Below are 26,968 nucleotides of genomic sequence, written 5' to 3'. Positions count from 1 at the left end.
GGGTGCCTATGAGGGTATGTATATGAAGTATGTGAATGAATTGACGTGTGAGAAGAAAGTGTGTGTGTGTGTGTGTGTGTGTGTGTGTGTGTGTGATAGTGTATGTGTGCATGTGAGGATGTACATGTGGATGTAAGACTGTCGGGATTTGTGAGATGTGTGTGGAAGGGTGTGTGTATGTATGTGTAGGGGAGCCTGGGGGGCAGAGTATGAGGACACGGTGGGGTGAGAAGATGTGTGTAAGAAGATGGATGAGTGTGGCAGTATCTTTGTGGGGATTTATGGATTGTGTGTATGTGAGCACATAGGTGAGTGTATTATATACATTTATGTACATAGAAATAGAAACATTTCCTTCCAGGAAAAAAAGAAAATATGAAAGAAAATACTCCAAAATGTTCATAACAGTATTCTCTAGTGTTGGAACAAGAATCATGGCTATGTCACTCACTTAGCACTTTAGGCAAGGCACTCAATCTTTTGAATCTCCTTTCCTTTCCTGTAAATTGGGGCAGCACACCTACCTCACAGAGCAGTTGGGAGGAGAAAACAAGTCAATGCTTGTAAACGGCTAAGTGTAAAGCACCTGGTTCATTACAGGCAATAAACAACTTTACTTTTCTGTTACTTTGCAGTTCGAAAAACACGGAATATTTGAATCTGTTTTCTTCATTCCTAGGACACCTGAAAAATATTGTAACTTTCTGGAAACCTGCAAAAATAATACAAATCTTGACTAACAAAATGTTTTGTTTTTCTTTTTTTTAATTTTTTGTTAACATTTATTTGTTATTGAGAGATAGAGAGAGACAGAGCATGAGCAGGGAAGGGGCAGGGAAAGGGGGAGACACAGAATCCAAAGCAGGTTTCAGGCTTCTGAGCTGTTGGTACAGAGCTCGGCGCAGGGCTTGAACTCACAAACCACGAGATCATGACCTGAGCTGAAGTAGGATACTTAACTGACTGAGCCACCCAGGCAGCCCAACAAAATGTTTCTTAACAATAAAGTGTTTGAAAATTAGAATCCTTTTTTTCAATGTGTAACCAAATGGATATCTAAGGTCCTTGGTTAATTTGTGAAAGGAAAAACTTGTCTTTAAAATTCAGAGCCATATAAGTGTTTAATTTTTCATGTGATTTCATTAATTTTTCTGGTACTTAATAATCAAAAATAATCACTACTGATGCCAACAAGCCAAGACCATGGATGCTTTTGCATTAATGAAGTGCAGTACTCATGTAATACTCCATTCATATCACACTGTTTTAGCTAAGACTGATGCTTTTGGTTTTCCAAAGTCTCAAACCTTATGCACTAGACATTAACAGGGTTTATCAATGATGGAGGGGCTTTGGTAATTTTTTTTTCTTTTAGTTTTGTGAGGTTTTTTATTTACAGCTTCTTTAATGATGACTCTATAGGGCTTATTTAATAAGGTTTCTATGAAAACTGACTTAAGAGTAGATTGTTTTCCTAAGTTAAAAAGGCCCTAAATTCTTTCACTGATACTTCATGTTCTCTGCACTGCCTCATTTCACTAATAATAAAACATGAGATTTCCCTATTTCAAGATACTTTTTTAAGAAAAGAAAAGTTTGTGGCAGGGAATGGCGGGTGTTATTCTATTTTTAATTTATTTCAAGCTTGTCTGTTTTCTTACTGATTTGCTATCATCAGCATCAGGTCGCTGCAGCCCAATTTATTTTGTATTGTTAACTGCAGACTGTACAGTGTGTGCATAATGTGAATTTGTTGCTTGGATTCCTGCATAACTAGCTTACTTTTATGTAGATAACAATAAAAAGGGGGTTCTGTATAGCATATCTTTCCTTTCCACTTAGAAAACAACCTCAGCTATTAAGATGTAAACACAGAAAACTCTATTACAAATGCTATTAAATTTGACTGAACTCAAGACAGTAATTCTTGCAGAATGTATATCTCTGAGCCACGAAGGAGCCTTCAATCCCAAGAATGCCTTTTATGATCTGATTAGTGCATTTCCACCTGTCTCAAATAGCACATCCATCAAAAAGATGTCCTTCAAACAATTTTACTTGGAAACCTCCAGTAAAATGTTGGCAGAAACAGAGCCTTAAAACCAACTACGACCCCTTTCTAGGGCAAAGGAAAGAGTGGTCCATCGTTACTCTGCTGTATCAAACCACTACTATCGCTCATTGAACACCTCTTCTCCCACTTGAATCTGAGCTCTTCGGAAAGATCATTCCTGCCGATCTTGCGGAGATGACGAGCCAGCAGACGAACTTTATCAGTGGAATTTGGGAGTGATCTTTTCCAGAAGCAAAGAAGTTCGTGGATCTGTTCTGTGAGATCACCAGGGTTCTTCAGTTTGATGAGCTGGACGGTGCTGTGGCGAAGAGGAAGGGAGGAGGAGAGACGGGTGGCATTTTCTTCTGAGAGCTCCTCTGCCAGCCAGTAGAGCAAGTTATCCCATAGGGCTTCTGTCGGTCACACGGGAGACACCCAGTGTTAGGACTCTTTCTCTGGACATAAGCTTATCTAACCCTCCACACCTGCTCACAGGAAATCTAAGGGCTCTCTGGTTTGGCCTCTGAACAGTGGAAAGATTTGGAAACTCCCCAGCCCACACTGTTGAAAGCCTTTGGATCCCTGCCATTTCTAGGGTCTTCCCCCAGAGGGAACCACCTATTACAGGGGGACTAGAAATGCTTCTCGGATTTTAAATCCCCTGAGATCCAGGAAGGCTGTTGAAATGGATTTTAGGTGCTGCCCTCAGAGACTCTTATTAAGTAAAACTAGGGTATGGTAAAATTTGGCATTTTTAACAAGTTCCCAGGTGATGTTGGTACTGGATGGGGTCCTCCACCATACTTGGAGTAAGTAGCACCATGTTAAAGGGTACTTCTAGGTTCAGAACTGTTTGTCTTAATTAGTGCTAATCTGATATATAACTTATACCAGCAGAGGTATAACCGCACCTGTGCAGTTCAGACACTTAAGCATCTGACTCTTGATTTGGGCTCAGGTCATGATCTCACAGTTTGGGAGATGGAGCCCCGTGTTGGGCTCTGCTCTGACAGCACAAAGCCTGCTTGGGATTCTCTCTCTCCGTCTCTTTCTCTGCCCCTCCTCTACTTGCACTCTAAACAGACAAACAAACTTAAAAGAAATTATACCAGCTACATAGTCCTCTCACCACTCTCCAAATATACACACACAAACTCCCCAAAATCCAACCCAAAAAGCAGTTCTCTGGAAGGCCCTCTATGCCAACATTTCCCTGGACCTTTGGACTATTTACAACTGCAAACATCTCCTCTGAATGTATCCTGGATTTCAGATGCCCCTTCCTGTGCCCTGGGGAGGTGGTTAGGTCTACCACCTTAACTCATGATTCCATTTTTCTATTGTTTGGTTGTTATTTATTTATTTTTTCATTGTATTACTCCAATCCATGACTCCCAGGGAAACCCCTAAGCCCAACTATCCTCCGCTTCCATGCCCCAGCCTCAGCCTGCACCACTCTCCAGCCAACCCCTGTCTGCTCTGATGTCAATAAAGCATTCTGCATCTGCACCTTCCATTCAACGATTCCTTCCACCTACCCACTCACATAAATTGCACATAAATTTACACTATGCATCATGCCACTTTGCTGCAAAAGCTACTCAGAAAATGGAGTCAACATATCCTCGCTCTCCATTGTCACTTTCAAACCAACATTGTGCTTCCACCGTGCAACATTCTCATGCTACATGGGTAGGCCTTCCTCTCCCAGTCCACAGCATCTATCTTCTGCCATTGGCCTGTGGCATCCGTAACCCTGTTGATAATCTGTCACACCTCCAACCACATGGTTCCTTAACCTTGTCAGCATCAGTGACCTGTGCTGTGACCCCACATTGGAAACTGACACTCATGGCCAATCCTCCTGTTTCATCCACCTCTATGGCCTCGGCTTCTCCATATTACTGCTGACCTCTACCTTCTAAGCTGCCACAGCTTCTGTTCCTTTGCTCTTGCTTAACACACTTCCTGCTCCTGCCACTCAAACAGCGAGTCCTTCAATTCCCATCACTCATCTCTCCTGGGTTACACATACCTCTGTACTGTTAGAAACACTCCTCACGAGCAGCTGTGCACGTCAACGATGGTCTCGCATCCACCTTACAATCTGATGTCCTTTGTAGCTTTCATCGTGCTCAATTTATTGATCTCCAATCCTGCTTTACTCATCTAGCACTCAGCTACTGAGATGGCCAGGGGCATGAAACGATGCTTCCTGTCATCAACTAACCCTGGGTTTTGTACACCATTCAAGCCATCATAGCAGCTAACAAACCCATTAAAAAACCTGTCTAGCGTCCTTAAGCCCAAATCTCACTCACCTTGTTTCACTCAGTAGATGTCTGTTTCTTCTGATTTACCCAAAGCCTTTTGACCTGAGTTCTCATAAACCTCATTTTCATTTGAAAATCACTTTCTTACAAAATCCCACTCCTCCATTCTTGCCAGAGTCCATGCTTCCCCCCAACCCAGTGTTTTCATCAAGTGATTTCCCTTCACACCTGGTCCTTTGATCTCCTCCTCACCACGCTTTCTTCCCAGGCTTCAAGCCTCTCCTTTCTTTGCTTCCCCTGCTGATTCAAGCTACTGGGTTTTCTCCTTTCCCCTACAGCTATGAAATATTATTATGCCTAATGTAAACTTGATACCATGTGTTGATCACTTCAGCGCACTCTTTAAGCCCTTGCTTTAGGGGTTATATTCCATCTGTGAAAACTCTGGAATCCTTTCTTTTTGATCTTCCTAGTGTCCTCCTAAACTACATCTCACAGAAAATGATTCTCAGTCTGTGTCTTCTCTGATTTCCAGAAACCATTTCACTTCTTCCCCTGGTTCTGTGGCCTGCCCTGGTTCTCCACCCCTCTTTCTCTTTCCTTTTTGTTGACTCTCTGCCTCCTGCTTCTGCTGAATTACTACTTCTTCTATCTGGCCTTTGCTTTTCTGTCCTCTCCCCTGAATGAATTCATCAACATTTACTTTCATAACCATTTCCTCTAATGTGAAATATCCCAGCCCTGGTATATCTTCATCTTTGGCTTTGTTTCCCTAAATCCTGGTATAGCATTTGTACTATTCACCACTTAATTATTTTTACCAGTATATATTACAGTCAATCCAAGCTCCATATTTCTAAAGTCACAATCACCACTGGCCTTTTTCTGTCTATATGTGATCCTTCCTTTCACTCTATGCACTTCTTAGTTAATATGACCACTCAACTGAGTAAGCTAAAACATGTAACATTATTCAAATTTCTCAATGCCTATTTCTTAACCCCCACACCCATATCCTAACTCTAAATATAGCTCAGATATTTCCCCTCCTGACCAGCCTTACTGACAATCTCAGTCATGCCTCACCTCTCTTTTCTGGAATATTTCAGGAACCAGGAGTCTAACTCACATCCCTGCTACCAGCTTTGGCCCCTCCTTAGTCTCCCATCAACCTCCATTTGATGGTTTCAAAATCTAATCTGATTTTACCTGTTCCTTGTTAATAAGTGAGTGTCATGTGGCTTCCTCCTATTGTCTGAACTTCTAACCTCATCTACTGCCACTCCTCCTGCAGCAGCTTGGTTTTGAGAGACTGCACACTGTCACAACCCTGGACTTCCTAGTATGCATAGGAAAGTGGGCATCAAATTCTTCAAATATTAACAACACTATTAAACTTGCCAGGCTTTCATCTACCACTCTTGCTTTTTTCGATCTTTTGTTAGGTTTTCTTGGTTTGGACTTTGGTATGTTTAGTTTTGCTTCTGCTACATCATCTGCTTTTTCTTTGAAAATAGTTTTTATTGCTTCTGAGATGGTACGTAACGCTAAGGTTTATGCCCATCCTCACTTTTAATGTAATTCAGCAAAGCCTGCACATTTTCTGTACAAGTCCACAAAGGTAACCCCTGAAGGGGATGCTATGCCATTGGCGGTGAGCCTCACACAGTAGTCAAAACATACTCATTGATATCTTTTGAAGGCCACTAACGTATTGCTTTAGTGATGGTTAACATTATAAAATGAATTGTTTCAAACCCTAAAGCAGAATAAAAATGTCAAATTCTACCCTGAAGTCTTTATCACTGTTATGTTAGTGAATTACGCATAACCATAATCAACTCCTAGATGTTTCTTTCCTTTTTGTGGTTTCATACCAACACACCTCTATTTAAAATCTACTGGCCTCAACTGTAGAGTTGAAGTGACCCCATTCTGATTCACAATTTAATAGACAACATTTCCGAACAAACTGTAGGTTTTTATTTACCAAATGAAGCAATTACTAGGTTTCTTTGTAAAATAATACTTAGCATCATTCATATTTCTTATAGATGTTAACAATTTTAATTACCACCCACAGTTGAGAATGTTTTGGTTTATATGTACATGACTTCCAAAGAGAAACTCATTGATTTGTTTTCTATGATTGTTTAATTGCAAAGTCACTTCCTCTATACTTTTTTATATAATGATTCACATATATATAAAGTATAAAAAGGAAAAATAGTACCAGTATAATGAGAACAGAGCAAAGATTTCTTACCTATAGGATCTGTAGAAAGTCTTTTGGTACTTTGTGGTCGGTTGATTAATTTTTTATGCTATTGGAGGAAAAGGACACAGAATAAGCAGAAGAAATCATTAATTTGTGAACAAGCTACAAATAAAAATCTATCTGAACCTCACCGTTCTTTGAAAGGAGTACTGAACTGCACACTCTGCAAAAATAGATTGTGTACTTGTGCATGCTCAGCAATTGCTTTCCAACGATAAAGCAAAATATATTAGCCCAAATCTTTCAGCAAAGTTAAGACTACATATTTAAATAATATTATAGCAGCCACCTTAATTCTGAATACATATTTTCCAACTATAATTTGAAACTGTTAAATAGTAAAATAAAATTTGAAACTCTTAAAAGCAGCAAATATAGAGCAAGTTACCTCTATGCAACAAATGTAGTATTTTGTAAAAGCCCTCGTGAGGAAGGCATTTTACTCCAGCACTCAGCACAGGGCCTGGGTACTCAAACAGTAATTTTTGTAAATAAATGAGTGACTCAGTGTGTATCCATGATGCTAAAAATAATCATTATTCGGAGCAGATGTTATTCTAAAACCCATATTTTTTCCAAGTATATTCAAATGTATGTTCATTACCTTTCTCCACTGTCTGCAGAACAGTTTGATCTCTGTTAACATGGGATCATGGAAATAGCACAGGGGACAAACTAACAATATCTGGATTTGGAAAATTGCTCAGTGCACTGGACAATTTATTTACCTCTCCTGTCTCAGCTCTGAAAGGTGATTTATTTTTTTAAAAAATCTCAAAAACCTGTATACAAACGTTCTATAGCAGCTTTGCTTGTGTCAGTCCCAAACTGGAAACACCTAAAAGTTTCCGCAGTAGTGAGTGGTCAGACGGACTAAGGCACATCCACACTATGGGGTGCTGTTCCACAATAAAAGGGTCAAAAGCATTGATACAAGCAACAGCTTGCATGGTCCACAGGGGATTATGCTGAGTGAAAAACTCCAGTCTTAAAAGGTCATATATTCTATGATTCATCTATATGGTATTCTTGAAATTAAAGTATTATAGACATGCAGAATAGATTAGCAATTCCCAGGAGTTATGGATGGTAGGAGACAGCCAAAGGGGAATAGCACAAGGGAAATCTTTGTAGTGATAAAAATTTTTCTATATCTAGAATGCAGTGATTACATAATCTACATGTGTGATAAAATGTGCCCAGAACAGTGCCTAGAACTGTAAACACACATAGTGGATCAATGTCAACTTCTAGGTTTTGACATTGGGCTATAGTTATGTAAAATGTAACCACTGAGGAAAACTGGGTAAAGAAAACCCCAGACCTCTCTGTACTATATCTCCCAACTTCCTATGAATCCAAAATTTTTTCAATAAAAGCATTTTCTTTCATAGAGCAAATTTAAATGCCTTCCAGTTATTTGGAAAATACAGATAATACTGAAGGAAAAAATACCTTCTACAAATAATTTTCCAAGTTTCATGTAGGCTTTTAGAAGGTCTGTAAAACCTGACATAGATTTACATATATGCACAAGTATTTGTGACAGAAACTGCTACAGTAGTGATTTACAATGGAAACAAGGTTTGCATGCACACAGTGTAAAGGATATTTCAGTGATCCTACTTGAGGTACCAGTATGAAAAATAAAATTGTTGATAAGCTAGTATTTCTCATTGATACCGTCCAAAGGGTGAAAATAATACACACATAAAAGCATATGCACTAATATATTAGGAGCCATAAAGAAGTTCAGAAAATTAAGACTGGTAATCAAAGTTAATTTTTAATGACAATGTATTCATACAATATTCAATGGCACCAATTTTTATTGTGAAAATGTCTTTAGCTATAAATGCCTCACTCCTGTAAGAACACACTCAAGGCAAATGCCTCTGCTTTTTCATATAAGAGTTGAAATTTTTCTTATATTTGAATATTTTCCTCTTTAAACTACTGAATTGTGAAGTGCCTTGTCAAAGGCAGTCCTCACATATTTTCAAAATACAAGTTTTTTAAAAAATACTTCACAGCAATAATAAAAGGATAATCTAAGTGTGTTATGCTAACACATAACACACTGGTTCACAGGAAGATTTCAATACAAGTGGACTAAATCTGAATGTTACATTTTGTAAGTATTCTTGTCATATAGATCATATAAACATGTATATAAATTTTCCATTAAGAAGTTTTAACAGGAGGAGCATCTGGGTGGTTCAGGCAGTTAAGTGCCCACCTTTGGTTCAGGTCATGGTCTCACAGTTCATGTGTGTAAGCCCCATATCAGGCTCTGTGGCTGACGGATCAGAGCCTGGAGCCTGCTTGGGATTCTGTGTCTCCCTCTGTGTTTGCCCCTCCCTGCTTCTCTCAAAAATAAATAAACATTTAAAAAAAACTTTCAATGGGAGAAAATTAGGAAGTAACATATCTACAGTGTATTAATACTGTAGAATTGCAAAATAAGCACACATAACTTTTGAAACATCAACTATATGCTTCGACTTTTCAAAAAATTGAGAAATAGCGATTTTTAAAAATTTTTTTTATTTATTTCTAGGAGAGAGAGAGAGAGAGAGAGATAGTGTGAGCAGGGGAGGGTCAGAAAGAGAGGGAGACACAGACTCTGAAACAGGCTCCAGGCTCTGAGCTGGCAGTCAGCACAGAGCCCGACGCGGGGCTCGAACCCACGAACCGCGAGATCATGACCTAAGCGAAAGTCAGACACTTAACCGACTAAGCCACCCAGGCGCCCCAGAGAAATAGCGATTTAAATAGTGAAACCGATTCTATCTTTTCCATCAAAGACTGTATGGCCTGCATTGAGCCTGGGACAAGAGATACTATTTTTTCTTTGTATAATTAATCCCCTCCCGCTGTCATTCTTTCTTCAAAAATGTCTAATAGCATCTTGATGCACTGAGAGTATTCTAGTGGTTAAATATATGTATTATTTTCATCTATATGAAAATTCAAGCCAAGCCCTTCCTTTGGGGCTCAACCATAGAACCAGTGGATTGTGGCAGCATGGAAATCTCGGGCTCTTTGACACTTGAAGGCACCAGGCTGTGCTCCCACTTGGCCTCTTTGTCAGGGGTTTTTAGTGCTCTCTTCCCTTCCTTTATCCTCCCTTTCCCTTCTTTTCTTTCTCTTTTTTTAAGAGAAGAATCTTCTTTAAATGTTTTTATTTATTTCTGAGAGAAAGAGAGGCAGCATGAGCAGGGGAGGGTCAGAGACAGAGGGAGACACAGAATCTCAAGCAGCCTCCAGGCTCTGAGCTAGCTGTCAGCCCAGAGCCCGATGTGGGACGTGAACCCACGAACCATGAGATCATGGCCAAAGTGGGACCCTCAGCTGACTGAGCCACCCAGGTGCCCTTTTCTCTCTCTCTCTTTTTTTTTTTAATGATTTTTGTCTGTGCAGTATTTTTGCCTTGCTCACCATCTTTCAAATCTCACTGGTGCTCAAGGTCAGGTTCTAACTGAACAGGGGAGCCTCTGCTTGTCCCATGTAGTGTCCCCTCCCACAGATCCCTTGTATCTACGTGTGGCTCCCTGAATAGCTTCCTTGGTGGCAATGACTCTAATTCTTTCCTACATTCCTCTCTTCCCTGTTCCAGTCCAAAGGTGTCATTCTGTTGCATCTTCTCGGGTTCTACCATTTGCTAAAGGAAGGTTTGCCATTCCTCTAAGATAATCTGCTTATATATTAATATTGTATATTTTATTTTGCTGAATACAGTTTCTCAAATGCCATCTTCAACATGTCACTCCTCAGGAAGATTGTTAACAACATCTAAACCTGGCTCCCCAGCTCTCTGTAGTACACATCTACTTTGTAAAAGGGTGTAGTGTGGTGTGGGTAGCAGTTTTCTCTTTCCTATCAACCTCTCAAAGGCATCAGCATAAAATTATTACTAATTCGAATATATACAGATGTGTCTTATTTATGCTGCTAAGTGCAGTGAAGATCTCATTAAATTAAAAGTGGTTAAATTTTTTTTGGAACTAAAGAAAGCAATTCACACCTGAAATGGGTATTGGGTCTTGAATTTTATAGGCCACTGCTGTTAAGACTCAATTACTGACTATTCTTTTCATGTTGCCTGAATACAACACTGTTACTAAGTCTTAAAACTAAGCATACCATTATTTATTTATTTATTATTATACCCAACATTATTTCCAATAGCATCTTCAAAATTTTCCCTTCTTTGTGCTTTTTACCACTTGAAGAACTTGCCATGGCCAGTCTAGGCTCTATTTGTTATATTGTAATGTCTTTGGGAACCAATAAGGTATCTTGTTCCTATATGAACTTTTCACAGTGCTGGAAATGGTATTGCATACATAGGGTAGTATAAACTGTTTATATGATGGTATCTTTTCTTGACTTGAATGATCTCCTACAAATCTTACCATATTTTAAAGGCACCAAATGCCTCTTTTTCAAGTCTCTGGTTTCTTATTTGAAAATTTATGCCTGATTATTCAATTGATCTTTTAACTCATGTCTAATACCACCCTGAATGTGCCCAATCCCATCCAGTTTATCTTTTAATTCAATATTGTCTTGTGTCGTTGTTAATGCCATTTATATGTCTGTTTTCCCTCCCCAATGAGGTTTTCAATACTTTATTGTATCATTTTTATTTTTCAAGCAAACAAATAGTTTTATTAAGATGGCAACAATTTTTTCCCTCATGGTACAGTTTTGACCCCAAATATTTGTCAGTTCTGCTCCATAAATCAACTTATGGCTGGACTACTTATGGACTTAAGGAAGTGTGAAAATACCTATTCGCTGTCCATTGTAGGGTCCAATGTAGACAGTCCTCACTTTTCTTCTCCAACCCCTCAAGGCCCTTTGTAAATACTTCTTTCATTTGATACCCAGACTCTCCCAAAATGCATCAGAGCATTCCATCAACTTGTAGAGAATACCAAGATCTTATGTTCCATTCTAGGTTCCATCTCAAAAAGCTGAATCAGGATGTCCAAATAAACTGACCAAACAGTTACATCAGTTAGTGTATCACATGAAACTTAAATTTTAAACAAAACATATCTTTCCTTCATTGGCCTCACACAGAAATTAAAGTTTCAAAATATCAACAATACTATCCTCTGCTCCTTCTTCTGATTCATCCATCCTAGCCATGTCAGCCCCAGTCACACCCTCAGCTGAAGTGTGGTTCCTTGTTCAGCTTCATTAGCAGTTGTTGCATGGAGTTGTCTTCTATAAGTAATGTAGCTCCTTCAGCACCTCCAGAGCTGGAGAAATCCAATTCTGAGTCTCATGTGTCACACAAAGACCCAAAGTTCTAGGGAGCTATTCAGTCACACAAGAAAGAGCAAAGCACCTCAACATTTAGAAATAACTAAAGCCCAGGGACAAATGCAACTTCTACAAGAGCTTATAATCTAGGCTCTGATTCTCTTGTGTGAGAGCATTTTCCAAATAAAAATTACTTCCCCAAACAAACATTTATCAATTAAAATTCACATTGAAGTCATCACCCACAGACCAATAACAGAAACATAGTGTAAGTCAGGACAGCATGTAGACAGAGAAGGACAAAAAGAGAGGGGAGAGAGAGAGAGAGAACAGAAAAACCTCTCTAGTTTCAGCTTCTCGAGGGTGTCAGCCAATCTCCATCAGTTGACTATAATCCACTGGCTGTAAACTACTGATTCTTCAAGATGATTTACTTGCTTTTCTCTATCTCCTAGACTAGGTTGATCAATATCTCACTGCCACCTTTAGAATCTCCTTGGCCTTATCTTTGGCTTTTGCATTTAGTCACTCAATCCTCAACTCCATTCTTTGGATTCTAAAGATGATTCAGAGTGCTTTCCTCCAGGCTTCAGTTGGATTTTTATCTGGATGAGCAAAATGCCTATTTTCTGCAACTTGCTCTGTATATAAGCCCTCTGCTGCACTCTACTGTGAGATGCAATACCCTCCCGCATCTTGCTGATGATTAGAAGCAGAAATTGCTTGCATCTTCCTTAGACTCCAACACTTCCATTCTCTCTGGTTCTGACAGTTTGATGATGACTAAAGGTTGCATTTTTCTTGCTCCTCAAGAACTATTGTATCAATGTGAGTAGGGAAGCATCAACAACTAGAGACCTAGCTGTCAACCAGAGGTCAGCATGTTGGGGCTTCTTTTAAGACGTGACTGTGCCTCTATTTAAATACATTTTTAGATCCCTGAGGGAGGTGCTTCTTCCCATGATATTATGTCAGAAAACCAAAACTTAAATAATATTTGTGTCCTTATAAGGGTCCTGCTTGACCAGAAATTCAGTATATCCAGGTAGGCCCCCAAAGGTTGAGCCAACTCTGGGTCTCTCACCTTAAACAACATTGACCCTGTGCCTCCAGCCAATCAAGATATTTTCCATTTGTCTCTCCCTTGTTATTTATTCATCCTATAAAATCTTCTTTCCCCCACCCCATTTTGTAGTTCTCTGAGACTGTATGCTTCATGAAGTATTAAATAAGGTTTATATCACCTCAATTGTCTTCTTTAATCATTTTTAACACCTCTTCATGGGCACGCTGCTCATAGAAACTATTATATCCTTTTCTGTATCTTCTTTTATATCAGTACTCATATTTACCAAATGGTTGCCACACCATACCCCCAATAAATACATGATAACCATGAAGACCTTTTGTGAACAATCACGAGGATTGTTGTCATCATACATGTAAGGTGTGAAGTTTCAGCTGAGACCAGGGCTGCTCTGCCATGTTTTTATGTATCCCTGATGATTTATCCACTGTTCCTTACAGAGGATACTTCAAACTTTTACCAGTCTCTGCAAGACCTCTACTTCTCCCCTAGTTGTCACTCTTTCAGCTAGTGGATTTATCTTCTCACTGAGAAAATAAAGCAATAGTTCTCAAACCTTGGTGTCCATGAAAATTACTCTGAAGAAAAAGGCAAAAAAAAAAAAAAAGTTCACAGCTTGATTCAGTTGGTCTCAGATAAGGGCATGTTTGTAACAAGCAAACTGGGTGTTTCTGATACTAAAGTTAGGTGGCAGAGCTCAGAAAAACCGTATCAGATAGGACCTACATCAATTATCAACTTGTCCCCCAAATATATCCTAATGAAGGCCCAGAAGAATTAAAGAAATATCTTTATCCAAAAAATGATGATTTCTCATATCACATCAGGACCAAAGTGAAATTCTGATTGCTCCTTACCTACAGAACACTATAGGAATACAGTAATAATAATAATAATTTCTAATTCATAAATCACCTTGCAGGTGTCACACAGATGACTTAGCTCTGGTGCCCATGTCCTTATCCAGAAACCCTAGCTTCTGACACAGTCTTCTCCAAGTGTTTCTGGCAGTCCCATAGGCTTTACTCTCTTGCTAGCCACAGTGTTGCCCCAGGCACCCCCATAATGCTCAGTCAGGCAATGCAGCCCATCTGTGTTTCTTTTGTAGGCACAACTATTTCCCTTCCTGGGCCTACCATGCAGTGTGCCATGATGGCTTCTACCCATACTGCACTTGTGCTCCAGACGTATCATACGGGCCCACTGTTGGACATCAGTAGTTACCACAGGTGTGCTCTGCAGCTACCCTGCCAGATCCCGGCTTGCTCCATATGCAGCTCATGGTTTTCCCTCGTTTTCTCCTAAGCAAAGCAGTTCTCCACTGGTGGCCACCCTAACCCCTCCTGGTATGTACGCTGTGTGGTACAATGTGATAGGATGAAGAAAGTGGCTTCATATCCATCCTGTTACATGACAGTAGAGTGATGTTTATTGTGCCCTGATGTGTCGCAGGGGTAAGTAAAAGAAGTCTTCTGTTTTTAAATTAAAACCTTTCCCTTTAGGACACAATCATGTATCCAAGGGGCTGAACTGAGAAATAGATTTCATGAATAGCTATAGCACTCTATTATGATAGCATCTGATGTTTTAAATATATATTAATATTCTATGTATTTAACAGAGTATCTAATATATTTATATGTATTTAATAAAATATATTTATATAATTAATATACACTTGACCCTTGAACAATGTGGGTTTGAATTGCATGGGTCCACTTATACATGGACTTTTTGGATAAATACAGTACAGCACAGTAAATGTATTTTCTCTTCCTAATGATTTTCTTTTTTTTAATGTTTAAAAAATTTTCTAACATTTTATTTATTTCTGAGAGAGAGAGAGACAGCAGAGAAGGGGAGGGTCAGAGAGAGAGAAGGCACAGAATCTGAAACAGGCTCCAGGCTCTGAGCTAGCTGTCAGCACAGAGCCCGATGCGGGGCTCGAACCCACGAATCGTGAGATCATGACCTGAACTGAAGTCAGCCACCCAACTGACTTCAGAGCCACCCAGGTGCCCCTTCCTAATGATTTTCTTAATACCACTTGCCTTTCCCTAGTTCCCTTTATTGTACAAATACAGTATATAATACATATAACATACAAAATATGTGTTAATCAACTGTTCATATTATCAGTAAGGCTTCTGATCAACAGTAGGCTATTAGTAGTTAAGCTTTAGGGCACCTGAGTGGCTCAGTTGGTTAAGCATCCGACTCCTGATTTTGGCTTAGGTCATGATCCCAAGGTTTTATGGTATCAAGTCCCATAGCTTGGGACTCTCTCTCCCTCTCTCTCTGCCCTTCCCCTGCTTGTATGGGTGTACTCTCTCTCTCAATAAGTAAATACTAAAAAATGTTTCACATCGATTCTCAGCTGTGCAGGGGCCAGAATCCCTAATTCCCACATTGTTCAAGGGCCAGCTGCATATAAAGATATATGTGTGTTTTTAGGCAAATTTACCCTGACCCCTGCAAATGAAATTCTATCAAGTCATATCTCATTTACTCAGTTATTTCAGGCCCAGTGAACAAGGTCAATTTCTTACCTAGAAATTACCTCAGCATTCACATGAACAGTCTTCTGGGCTGACAACTGAGCCTACTTCAGAGATATTTACAAATTCTTTTCTTCTTGGTTATCTCATCTATCTTTGCCAAAAGCACTGTGAGGAAAATGAAGGAGCTCTTACTGGTTTCCTCTGTGACCTGTGGGGACAGCAAAGAACCAGAGTGGTTGAGGTCTCAAGGCCGAGACCTCAGAGGGAGTGAGGGGAAGGCTGAACCGGGCTGTGATTAACTCTAAAGCTTGTGTTCTCTTTCTCTAATACAAGGCTGCTCGAGCCACACAGGCTCTCTTGGGTAAGACTGGACTTCAACCCCCAACCTCTGTAAATTGTTGGCTCCAGAAAGTCAATCCATGTCTTAGTTTCCTAAACTTTAAATTTACTACCATTATCTTATGTATTTCTTAGGTTTACAATGAATTTTAAGTGAAATAAAATAATGAAATTTAGTTGAAATTAAATAGAATAGCTTAGCTGAGTTACTTGAACATAGTGGGCAACAAAAGTTGCTTGTTTTTGTCAGACCTGTTTTGACAGAACTGGAGACCCACTTTGCATGCAGAGAGGCTTTATAAACCTCCAAAATTCCAGTACAGAGATGACTGTCCAAGGATCCATTTGTAACTAAAGTTAATCCTGCATGTACAGCTTTAGGTACAGGAAGACTTGATCTGAGTGTTACTATAACATAAAAACACTGGAGAACATCCCTTTCCCTGTGGTCTCACAGCCGACCTGGGCTCATTCACTGCTGGCCATCTGGTCTCTGACGGGGCTTAGAAAGAAGCATGTTTCAGTCTTGGCCAGGAGTCACCCATATTATATTGTGCTTTCACGATGCTTAGGATTGTACTGGTGTTCACTAAGTTAACCTCATTCTAGAAACGTGTGTGAAAATCAGAGTGAAAGACAATGCAGAGCAAACAACTGCCATATTGGATTGGCTTTAGGGCTGATCTGTCTGATAACTTAAGTAACCATTGTGCACCCCCTTCCCAGCCTGGGACAAACTCACATCAAGTTAGGAAGTTCAGCAAGGACGCTGGGGTGAAATTCCTACAGGGATCACCACAATAATCCACAAAACCTAATATGAAATTTTTAAAAAGAGGGGAAAGTCAGAACAGCTATAAGTCTTTCCCACTATTTCACACATAATTTGAAGTGCTAAGTGGAAACTGTGATATAATATGACGGTATTTTTGAATCCTATAGCAATATCCTATTTAAAATAGTATCCTATTTAAATTGTGGTGCTCATGCTAGGGCACCCACAATAATACTGTTGCTATTAAAAAGATATAAAAAAAATAAGAGGTAGAGATTTTCTCTTTAATTTCTACCTGTATGCTAATTTGGCGGGGGGTGGGGAGGTGGGGGGGGAAAGTTTACTGTAGAGGCAGTTCTTATGCAAAGTAACGTGAAAACTTTCTGACATTTGAAGACTGTCTAACGTGGATGCCACCGGCCCTGCAGATCAACATGAGTCAGTGAAATATAACAAACAGAAATGCCATGCTGATGTTATTCATTTTTTAATTTACTCTAAGGCACTTTTGCATAAAGAGACTTTCACTGGTAATTATTATGATACCTTGTGGCAACAACTCCTCCATCCAGCTGTAAGCCCCACACCCTTCCACCCCCATACACATGTTGCAGACATTTCTGTAAAAGGCAAAGATTTATGCGATCTGAAGAGAAACCAGAGTATTATTGCAGACGTTTCTGGTAAATTGGTCATTTATTTTGTAGTGAGAAGATATGTAAGTGAAAGTATATGAATAATAATAGATCAAGGAAGTATATATAATTAGAATGTTTCTGTGTATCTTTAGCACAGATTTTATCAGAAGCCTTTAAGATAACATAACTAAGTACTGGTTTTCACTGCTTACTCTTACTCTTTATTTATCTTGCACGGAGGTCTCTGCAACTAAGTAATTACTGCCATTTGCTTAACTTGAGTTCTTTTATTGCATCATAATAGTAAACTGTATAGTCTCATTCTTTATAATGTACAATTTCTATAAAGTTCTTAATGGCTTTGCTTTGTAAATAAGTTACATAGAAAATTGATCAAAGAAGTAACCTGGTACAAAAGATTAATGTTAGCATAAAACTTTGTGCTGCAGCTATGGGTCCAACATTACTACAAATCAAATTAGAGCTAATACCAGTGTTGAGCAAGGATTTACTGGTGTAAAGAACTGGGCTAGACTTCCAGTTTCCAGCCAGGCATGTAAGAAGCTGAAAGTTGCCACCCTGTCCTAACATGTAAAAAAAAGCTGAACAAACTAAAAAATCAACTCTTTTTAGATCCATCAGACAAGTGAGGTCACAGGTCGAACCTCTGTCCTCACAACTGAAGAGACTGACAGATAAATACAAAATATCACAACTTACTAGAGCAGAAACCCAGGAGTAGAAACTGCCTCTAGATCCAGTGCCAGGTAAGGAAGCCTGAACCATAACTGACAAATTCCCAGAGGCTTAATGTGAACAAATCTAAGAATTAAAAACTTCAGAGGGACCCAGTCAAGGGAGACTCAGACACTTTTGTGAATTTTACCTCCAGGAGCTCAACCAAGTTCTCACAATGAAAGCTAAGAAAAATCCCCCCTGCTTCCAGCAGGGAGAGGGGAGAAAGAACCATTTTGAAACATACCAGAGAGTTCTGTTCTTCGTAACAAAGTCTATCCTTAGTAGAAACTATATAGCTGGAGCCTAATCTGCTGGGGTTTTATTGGAGCCTAGCTGACCCTAGAGAAGAGAAATCCCCAACTCCAGGTACCTCTAACTTTCTTTTTTATTTTTAACTATTTCTTCTTTTTTTCATTTTCATTTTAGTTTCTTTATATATTTTTATTTCAGGAGTAGAATTTAGTGATTTATCATTTACATACAACACCCAGTGCTCATCCCAGCAAGTACCCTCCTTAATGCCCATCACCTATTTAGCCCACCCTTCTACCCAGCATCCCTCCAGCAACCCTCAGTTTGTTCTCTGTATTTAGGAGTCTCTTATGGTTCACCTCCCTGGTCCCTCTAACATTCTACATGGGGGAAGGGAAATACTCAACTGCAACCTCTGTAGCCGTCCTGTTCCACAGGCTGGGGAAGTTAGGAAGTGGGCTAAGGGGCACATGCGAAGTTTATAGTCAGAGGTACAGGCTCATTAAACACTGAGAGCTCATCATAAGATTATTGAACACCTCCCCTCCCCCACACCTTACTACCACATTACTCAAGGCCTGTTTATAGTAGTTCCTTTTACTCAGTACATCATGATCAGTTATCAAGAAAAAATGATAAGGCATACTAAAAGGCAAAAAACACAAATTGAGGAAACAGGGGAAATGTCAGAGCCAGACTCAGATATGTCAAGGCTGTTAGAATTATCAAGCCAAAATTTTTAGAAAACTTGGATTAATATGCTAAGGGCTCTAATGGAAAAAGTAAACAGCATGTAAGAACAGATGGGCAATGTAAGCAGAGAGATGGAATCTCTGAGAAAGAACCAAAATGGAATGCTTGACATCAAAAACAATGTAAGACAAATTGGGCTAAACATGTAAGTATTATTATTTCATTCCAAACCCATGACAATAGTTTGAATAACTGTCATCCCCATTTCACGGATGTAACGTCTTCAAGGTGACATGGTCTTGAAACCTAGGTCTGTCTTGAGCCTTACCCCAAACAGTAAATAATATTGCTTCCAGACAATAATATCAGCCACTATTTTGTGCTATTTATCATGTCGCAGTAACTACTGTAACCATTTAAACTATATCATAAGACCTTGGTATAGTCTACTATATCTACAACCTTGTGAGGTAATTGTTATTATGTCTACTTTACAATGAGAAAGCTGAGGTTTAAAGAGGTAAAATAATTTGACCAAAAATATACACAGTAAGAGATGGAAGCAATAATATTTAAACTAACATTTGTAAGAATACAGATCACTTATTTTTAACCTGTAAATTAAAACACGTATATAAAGTGAAGGTTGTAAGTCAAGATATTCACTGAGCCATCCTAGTACTTCATGTATCACACTCACCATTTACATGTATCCACTTCACCGCTCTGGTAGCTGAAGGGAAAGAGCTCAGCTCAGCTCCTAACCATACTTCTTATTAAACTTGTGATCTGAATGTATTCCTTTGTGCCTAGCTTTCCTCACTTACAACATGGGCATGATAATAGTACCTACTATACAGTGTCATTGATGGAAACATTGAATTCTTTTTCTATTTTGTTTAATTTATTTTAAGTAATCTCTACATTCATCATGGGGCTCAAACTCAAAATCTCAAGATCAAGAATTATGTGCTCTACTGACTGAGCCAGCCAGGCACCCTGGAAACACTGGGTTCTATCAGGTAACTTAAAGCAGGACATTGCGTGTAATAAGTACTCAAAATAATAGCTGTCAGTACTTTTTTTTCTATAAAAATACTGTTTTAACCTACAAAATACAGAATTTTTTTAAAAAAAACTGTTTATTTTTGAGAGAGAGCAAACATAAGTAGGGGAGGGGCAGACAGAGAGGGAGACACGGAATCTGAAGCAGGCTCCAGGCTCTGAGCTGTCAGCACAGAGCTTGTCTTGGGTCTTGAACCCACAAACTGCGAGATCATGACCTGAGCTGAAGTTGGATGCTAAACCAACTGAGCTATCCAGGTGCCTCAATATTTCAATCATAAGTGGAAAAACAATTTCACTTATATAACCATGTGAACACCTTAAAAATACAATTAAAAAATATTATTGGATTTTGTTGCCAGCCAAGATTTCTGAGCCTAAGAATTGTTCTCTGCTTGTTAACAGGGGGAGATTTTGTGTTAGAGACATGTGAAAATATGCTAACACTAACCTGAGATCTACTCAGAAGGTCAGGGAAAAGATTAGAAAGAGAATAACTCCCTCTGCATGTGAATCCATTTTATTTAAAGCTCATGTGTTATCATCCGTAAAAGAAAATCTCTTTCAATTCCAAAATTTGGAAAAAAGGAGTATAACTTATCACTCCCTTTTATTTGCTAGGAATCATATTTTTTGCTGTAAACATATATGGAAAGTATTTTTGTTCTTTTAAAATCGTAGAGGATATTTTGAAGATATCTGAGTTATAAATCATCCACAAAAAGCAAGGAATGTGAACTCATGACCTAAGCCAGAGAAAGCGGGAGCCTTCATCGTATTAAAGGGAGAGCCATGATCTCTGCTCTGGAAGGGAGGTGCTATGTAGCTGATGTCACCACGTGAGTTAAACAGAAGACCTTATTGAGCTGTTCAGAAGTGACTGCGCATTTAACACCAAGTTGATAGATAAAGTCTGCTTCTGCTCCAGAAGCAGAAAAATTCCAAATAACAAAGGAAACTGCCATCCTAGGCTACGGTTGCTCTATTCCAAAACTTAGTTTCAACAACAAGTACAACCAGTCTGGCTCTTTGAAAAGTCTAGAATTGCCAAACCCTGAAGGGGCAGGGGATATGAGAGGCAACATGACATCGTAATAAAAGTGGCAGACGTAACGTAAGCAATGATCTGGCTTGCTCGAGGAATAAGGGGAAATGGACCCGCGTGAAACAGGAATGACTTTGAAGTGGGTCCTAACACAGCCTCTGGCCCTGTGAGGTCGTGCATGTTGAGGCAAGTCATTGAAATTATCTTACTATACTCCCTGAGACAGAAACAATGGTTCTTACCTCCAAAGTATGCTGGGAGGGTAGCTTGAAATAAAGCCTATAAAAGACATGAGCTACGCTGAAAATTCAACCAATTGTGACAGAGACACACACAAATGCAATGTGTGGCCATTTCTTGAAACTTGTTTTTGAACAAATTAACTATAAAAAGAATTGAATTAGGTAAATAGAAAACAGGGGCTGGCAGTAGATGCTATTAAGTAATAATTGCTAGTACTCTTGTGTGTTACAATGGTATTTGTGATTCATTTTAAGTCCTTACCTCTTAGGAAATATACAGAATTATTTACAAGTAAAATGACATAGTATCTGTGATTTGCTTTAAAATATTCAAACAAAAAAAACCAGGAATCTTAGAAGGAACAAGAATGGCAGAAGATGATGGGTTGATGTAACTTCATTATGTATTTTCTCTACTTTTGTGTGCTTTTGAAAATCCCCACCTCTTGCTTTTTGTTGAGCAAATACTTTCAAAATATTCTCTATACACACTTTTAAAATAGATAGATTAAAAGACACCAATATCAGTCAATATGTATCTTCTTGCTATTTTCATCATGACATTATTGTAACTGCACAGTCAGTGTAGAACTTCCTGAAACCCTAGGCAGTGGGTTTGGCCCACACAATAAAAGGAAGTGCCTCTCCATAGAGAAATCTGAAGACCAGCATAAACCCACAGAGAAGTAAGATTAAAGCAAAAGAGAAAGAGAGAGAGAGAGAGAGAGAAGAACTGAGATCAGAGCAAGAAGAGCTGACTGAGAGTGGTCTAGCTTAGAGATAAATCTAGAAATTGTTTTCAAATGAAATCAGACTGTTATCAATCCCAGAAGAAACCCCAATCCATACCTTTGTTTAAGCTCAGGTCTTTCTTAGACTTAAAACTGTGCACATTTTACTTACAGCCAAGCTTATGTTTTATTTTGTTTTGATTTCATTATTTTTTTTCAATTGCTTCATAGAAAATGGCTCTTTTTAAGACTTTAATTTGATTGTGGCTTTGTCAAGAGGAAGAGATTAAATATCTCTCACCCTCTGAAGAAGTCAGTCACAAAAGGAGACAACTTCAGGACTGAGGTCACTAGATAGACCAATTCAGGAAACCCCAACTGATGTAAGGAGCTGGGACAGACAGAAGGAAGAGGCTTTGAGAGATGGCTATAGATAGTGAGCAGGGTTCTGGATAATTCAGAAGATATATCTAGTATATACGTAGAGTCAATAAAGAAAAATTGTCAAAATCAGTCTGGAATAGATAAATATAATTTAGAAACTAATGTTCATTTCTTTGTATCTACCAATAGGCAAAGAAGTACCCATACCATAACTACAGTGAGGCTTAAGTGACATAAAATACACAGACAACTTCAGATATGCCTGGAACATAACAAACACTGAGTAAACGTTAACTATTGTTAATATGCTTAAAACTTTGCTCACTATTCCAAGCAATTCTGGCCAAAGCAGATGTTTTTGATTTATAAATGCAGCTATATGGGAGACACTATTAATTTTAAAAGCGGCTGAACAAATCAAAGATACACAGAATCATTAAAACTTTTATGAACTTCTACCTCCTTTCTTTATTGTTCCAATTTTAAATTGCAAATTTTTGTCAGTCTTCAAGACCTGTCAAAGTGCCTGTTCAACTCTGAGCATTATTTTTCTCTAGTGTATTCTAATTTCGAGATTCTAGAATTAGATTCCTAATATCTAATTTCAATATTCTTTTCTGTAATTTTTTTCTAACTTCCTGATGATTTTTTGTTTAATTTTGTTTTCTTTTTCTTTTTTCTTCTCTTTTCTTTTTCTTTTTTTCTTTTTTTTTCTTTTTGGCTGATAGACAGGAGCAGACTTTCTAACAGAAAGAGTGATATGAATGTTACCAAGAAAGGCCTGGAGAGCCACAAACATCTTCTTTCCAGGTCTGGCCACAGCTGTAAAGTCCCCATATTAATCATTCCTTTGAAGACAAGACAGGCTTATGCTAAATGTTAACTGTTAGCTGGGAAAGGAAATAGGTAAAGCTTTTGTCGCTATTAAGACTCCTTCAGTTCCTTATCAGTTTTCCCGGCATTCACTTATTCAATAGATGCATTCACTCATTCATTAAACAGTTCAACAAAACATTACTGAATGTATACCAGACAGGATTACAAAATTGAATGAGTTATGCCTCCAGCCCCGAGGAGCTCAGTTACAAAAGGAGACACAAGGTATAATGGTCAGGAGTATACCCCTGGAATCAGACAAATGGGGTTCAAACAACAGCTTTGCCATTCTGCAGCTATTTTCCCTTGAACAAACTGCTCTGTGCCTCAGTTTCTTCAATGGCCTACTCTCTCAGTAAGTGAGTTAATATGCATAAATCCTTCACCAAGTTATTCATAGTGAATAACTTAATAAATATTACTTATTATCTTTACCATTATTGTTATAATTGTCATAATGATAAGAGATCATTCCTTAGTATATATTCAAAGTGTTTTGGTTACAGATACAGTCCAGTAACTAAGTGTGCTTCTTCTAAAGAGATGATCATAGAGCTAAGTGTGGAGTAGTGCTGTTTCAAGGACAGCTGTTGGAAGAGCCTCTGAAGTGAAGACCATAATGTGTAAAAGAAATGAGACTTTAAGTGACATTGGAGCAAAAGATGTCAGTTAAGTAAATGTAATATGAAGGGGTTGAAGGGTAAGTTGTGGTAATTTGTGAAGGGCCTTATATGCTATGTATAAGACTGGTAAAGTCACATTTGTCTTTGAGAAAACCACCCTGCCAGTTGAGTGGCGTAAAGCAGTAAAGGGAGCTGGTGGTAAGCCTTCAAAAAGAAAGTTACAACCATTTATTGTTTAGGGCAATCTTAGGGGCAACAGAGATGAAATGCAAGTTTGAACATAATTCCAAGCTAAAGTCAGTGAAACGCTATGTTGTATCAAAGACCATAACTCAAACCAGTGTCCTAGAAGCCACCCTAGGAAGTGCTCCTGCCCTCCCCCAACAACTTCCTTTAGCTCCTAATGTCCTGCTACCTCACAACCCCCACATAAATTCACTCTACCACCAAGTCCAGTTGTTCCCAAATCCTAAATGGCTCTCTGACTCTGTTCTCTGCCTTCTTTACTGCCATGGTCTTACTATCAGGCCAACTCTTCTTCCACAGACTACTTCACTAGCCCTTTATTTTACTGTTGTTGAACTCATCTCTTTCTTAGTTATTATTACGCGCCTTCACAATGATACGCTAATGAAATTTGATTGCGTCACCCTCATGGTTAACATTTTCCAGTGGATTGCCATTATTTATAGGATAAAAGATGAGTTTAGTTACAAACTAATTAGATACCTACTTCTCCATTCTCAGTGGCTGAGAGATATTTTTGTTTGCTTGTATGCTAAGAATCTCTGGTTTGAATCTCTACTTCACACATTCTTTTGACAAATTTTGACAGCAATTTCACAGAGACATTTGATTGACCTACCCAGGCATTCAAAACCCTCTATAATCTTTTCCCAATTTATTTCCAATGTGGTTTTTCCAAATCTTCCACTCCAACCACACAGATCTACACATCGTCCTTTCATAGAACACATCTTACACTTTGCCACTTCAAAGTTTCAACTCATGCTATCCCTCTTGTGTGGAACTCGCTGCTTTTTTCTCTGTTCCTTTCCAGGAACTAAACATTCTCTATATCTGTCTTGCTCTGTGAAGTGTCCCAGGATACCTCAGCCACAGAAATCACTCCCTTCTCCAAAATGTCCTGGCACTTAACTCCACCATTTGCAGTTAATCATCAGTTCCTGTCCTGTGATATTACTAGATTGTTATATTCAATTATTATTTATCTCTTACATTGTTTTATAATGTTTAAAGTGTCTGTGCTTTATTTCATGAACTGGGCTGTAATTTCTTAAAGCTAGGACTTTGACCAATATTACTATTATCTTTTAGGCCCTACATAGTATCTCATCTATAGTTGGCATTTAATTAGTATTTGTTAGTTGACATCTTGAATGACGTTTCTACAGAAAAACACAACAGTTGGAATTCATGAACTAGAAATTGTTAGAATTAATGAACATCATTTTTTACTTACTAAACACTATAATTTTAAGAGAATAAGTGCAAACACATCAATTACTTTTTTGTTGTTGCTATTAAATTTTCCCATAGAGGCAAGAATATATGTTTCTTTTGTAAATGAATTCTTGAAAGCCATAGGACAATGTGAGGCACAATTCCTGGTTTGTTATATTGCCTGCTGAGCAGAGAAAACCTCCCCTTGTATGAACAGACCATGAAGGAGGAAGAATGAGGAGTAAGGGTGAGAAGGAATAGGGAAGGAGAAAGGTGAAGAGATGGAGAAGAGGAGGAGATGGGAGAGGAAAAAGGGAAAGGAAGGGGTAGATGAAGAGGAGGAGAAGGGCAAGAGAAGGAAAATGTTCTCTTCTGATTAAGTTTGTGGGCAATGCCTCCTTCAAAAAAGGATCCTATTTCTAACTAAATCCATTTTGATCATTTTTCTCCCATAAACATCTCGTGTACAGTATAAACTAGATTTTTCAGTGACATAGTCAAGACTGTTTTGAAGACCATTCTGATGGCTCAGAGGAAGGTAAGACTGCACTCATGGAGGGCATGTCAGCGAAGAGCCAAGGAGAGCCAGAATTACAATACTGGAAAGAGAGAGAAGACTTTGTAAAAGTTTCACACGTTAAAAAAGAAAATTAACATGATATTAGTCCTTACCAAGATTTTAGTGACTTCCTTCCATAATTGATTGGGGCAGTGCATAAAGCAACATAAATGTTATTATAATTAACTGTAATGTAGAAATCATGAAACTAAGTACAGAAAATTCCAAAATCACTTTTAGGTTTACAGTGCCTCTCCTCAACCCAATCTCTCTCCCAAACACCCACATGCAAAAGCCAACAAACTCTGAATTCTCTTGCACAGTTTTATTTTAAAAGCATATAACTTTTAAAATCTGCTTTCTTCAGGGCGCCTGGGTGGCTCAGTCAGTTAAGTGCTTGACTCTTGATTTCTACTCAAGTCATAATTTCATGGTTCATGAGTTTGAGCCCCGTACCAGGCTCTGTGCTGATAGTGTGAAGCCTGTTTGGGATTCTCTCTTTCCCTCTATCTCTGCCCTTACCCGCTCATACCGCTCGCTTGCTCACTCTCTTTCTCTCTCTGTCTCAAAATAAACAAACTTTTTTAAAAAAATCTACTTTATTACTGGCAATGGGGTATTAAGTTTCATTTCATTCTTGAGCCTTAATCTAACTCTATAAATTATTACAACTAAAAAGTCCAAATAGAATTGAAGAGTCTATGAATGCAAAGATTTTCAATAGCTTGGGATCTTCTCAGTTTGGTAGTTGAGATTGTCCCCTAGTATTTCATATGCCTAGCAAAAAATCGCTGACAAAAAGTCATTCCTGACAGGGCAGGGAGATGGCAATGAAAGTCCAAAGTGGTGAGAAAGTGAGGTACATTAATTCTAATGAGGTAAGTCATGCACCAGCCTCTGCCTGCTTCCTCTCTTTGACAAAGCAAGTTATTTCATGTGGTGAGAAAGCAAGTGTTGAAGCAGTATCATTATTTACTAGAAATCACATGTCATGAATTCAGTTTAAAAAAAAAGAGGAAGTTCAGACTAGGCAAAACTTGGGTCAACAGATGGCTTACGTAAATATGTAGGGTAG

General features: G+C 38.6%; 1 protein-coding gene across 1 annotated transcript in view; it reads right to left on the bottom strand.

The window, feature by feature from the left end:
- Positions 1–1,858: 1,858 nt before the first annotated feature.
- Positions 1,859–26,968, bottom strand: part of DTHD1 (death domain containing 1) — a 67,775-nt gene continuing 42,665 nt past the window's right edge. Inside the window, exons 9-10 of the mRNA XM_039227046.1 lie at positions 6,593–6,650; positions 1,859–2,466 (exon numbers count right to left, since the gene is read on the bottom strand). Of these exons, the coding sequence (XP_039082977.1) occupies positions 2,120–2,466; positions 6,593–6,650 (405 nt within the window). The 3' untranslated portion in view covers positions 1,859–2,119. The remainder of the gene's footprint in view (positions 2,467–6,592; positions 6,651–26,968) is intronic.

Source organism: Hyaena hyaena, unplaced genomic scaffold (assembly GCF_003009895.1).
Source record: "Hyaena hyaena isolate Hyena2069 unplaced genomic scaffold, ASM300989v1 scaffold_24, whole genome shotgun sequence".
Classification (NCBI taxonomy): Eukaryota; Metazoa; Chordata; class Mammalia; order Carnivora; family Hyaenidae; genus Hyaena; species Hyaena hyaena.
Note: the sequence above shows the minus strand (reverse complement) of the source record. Positions and strands in the feature narration are given on the sequence as shown.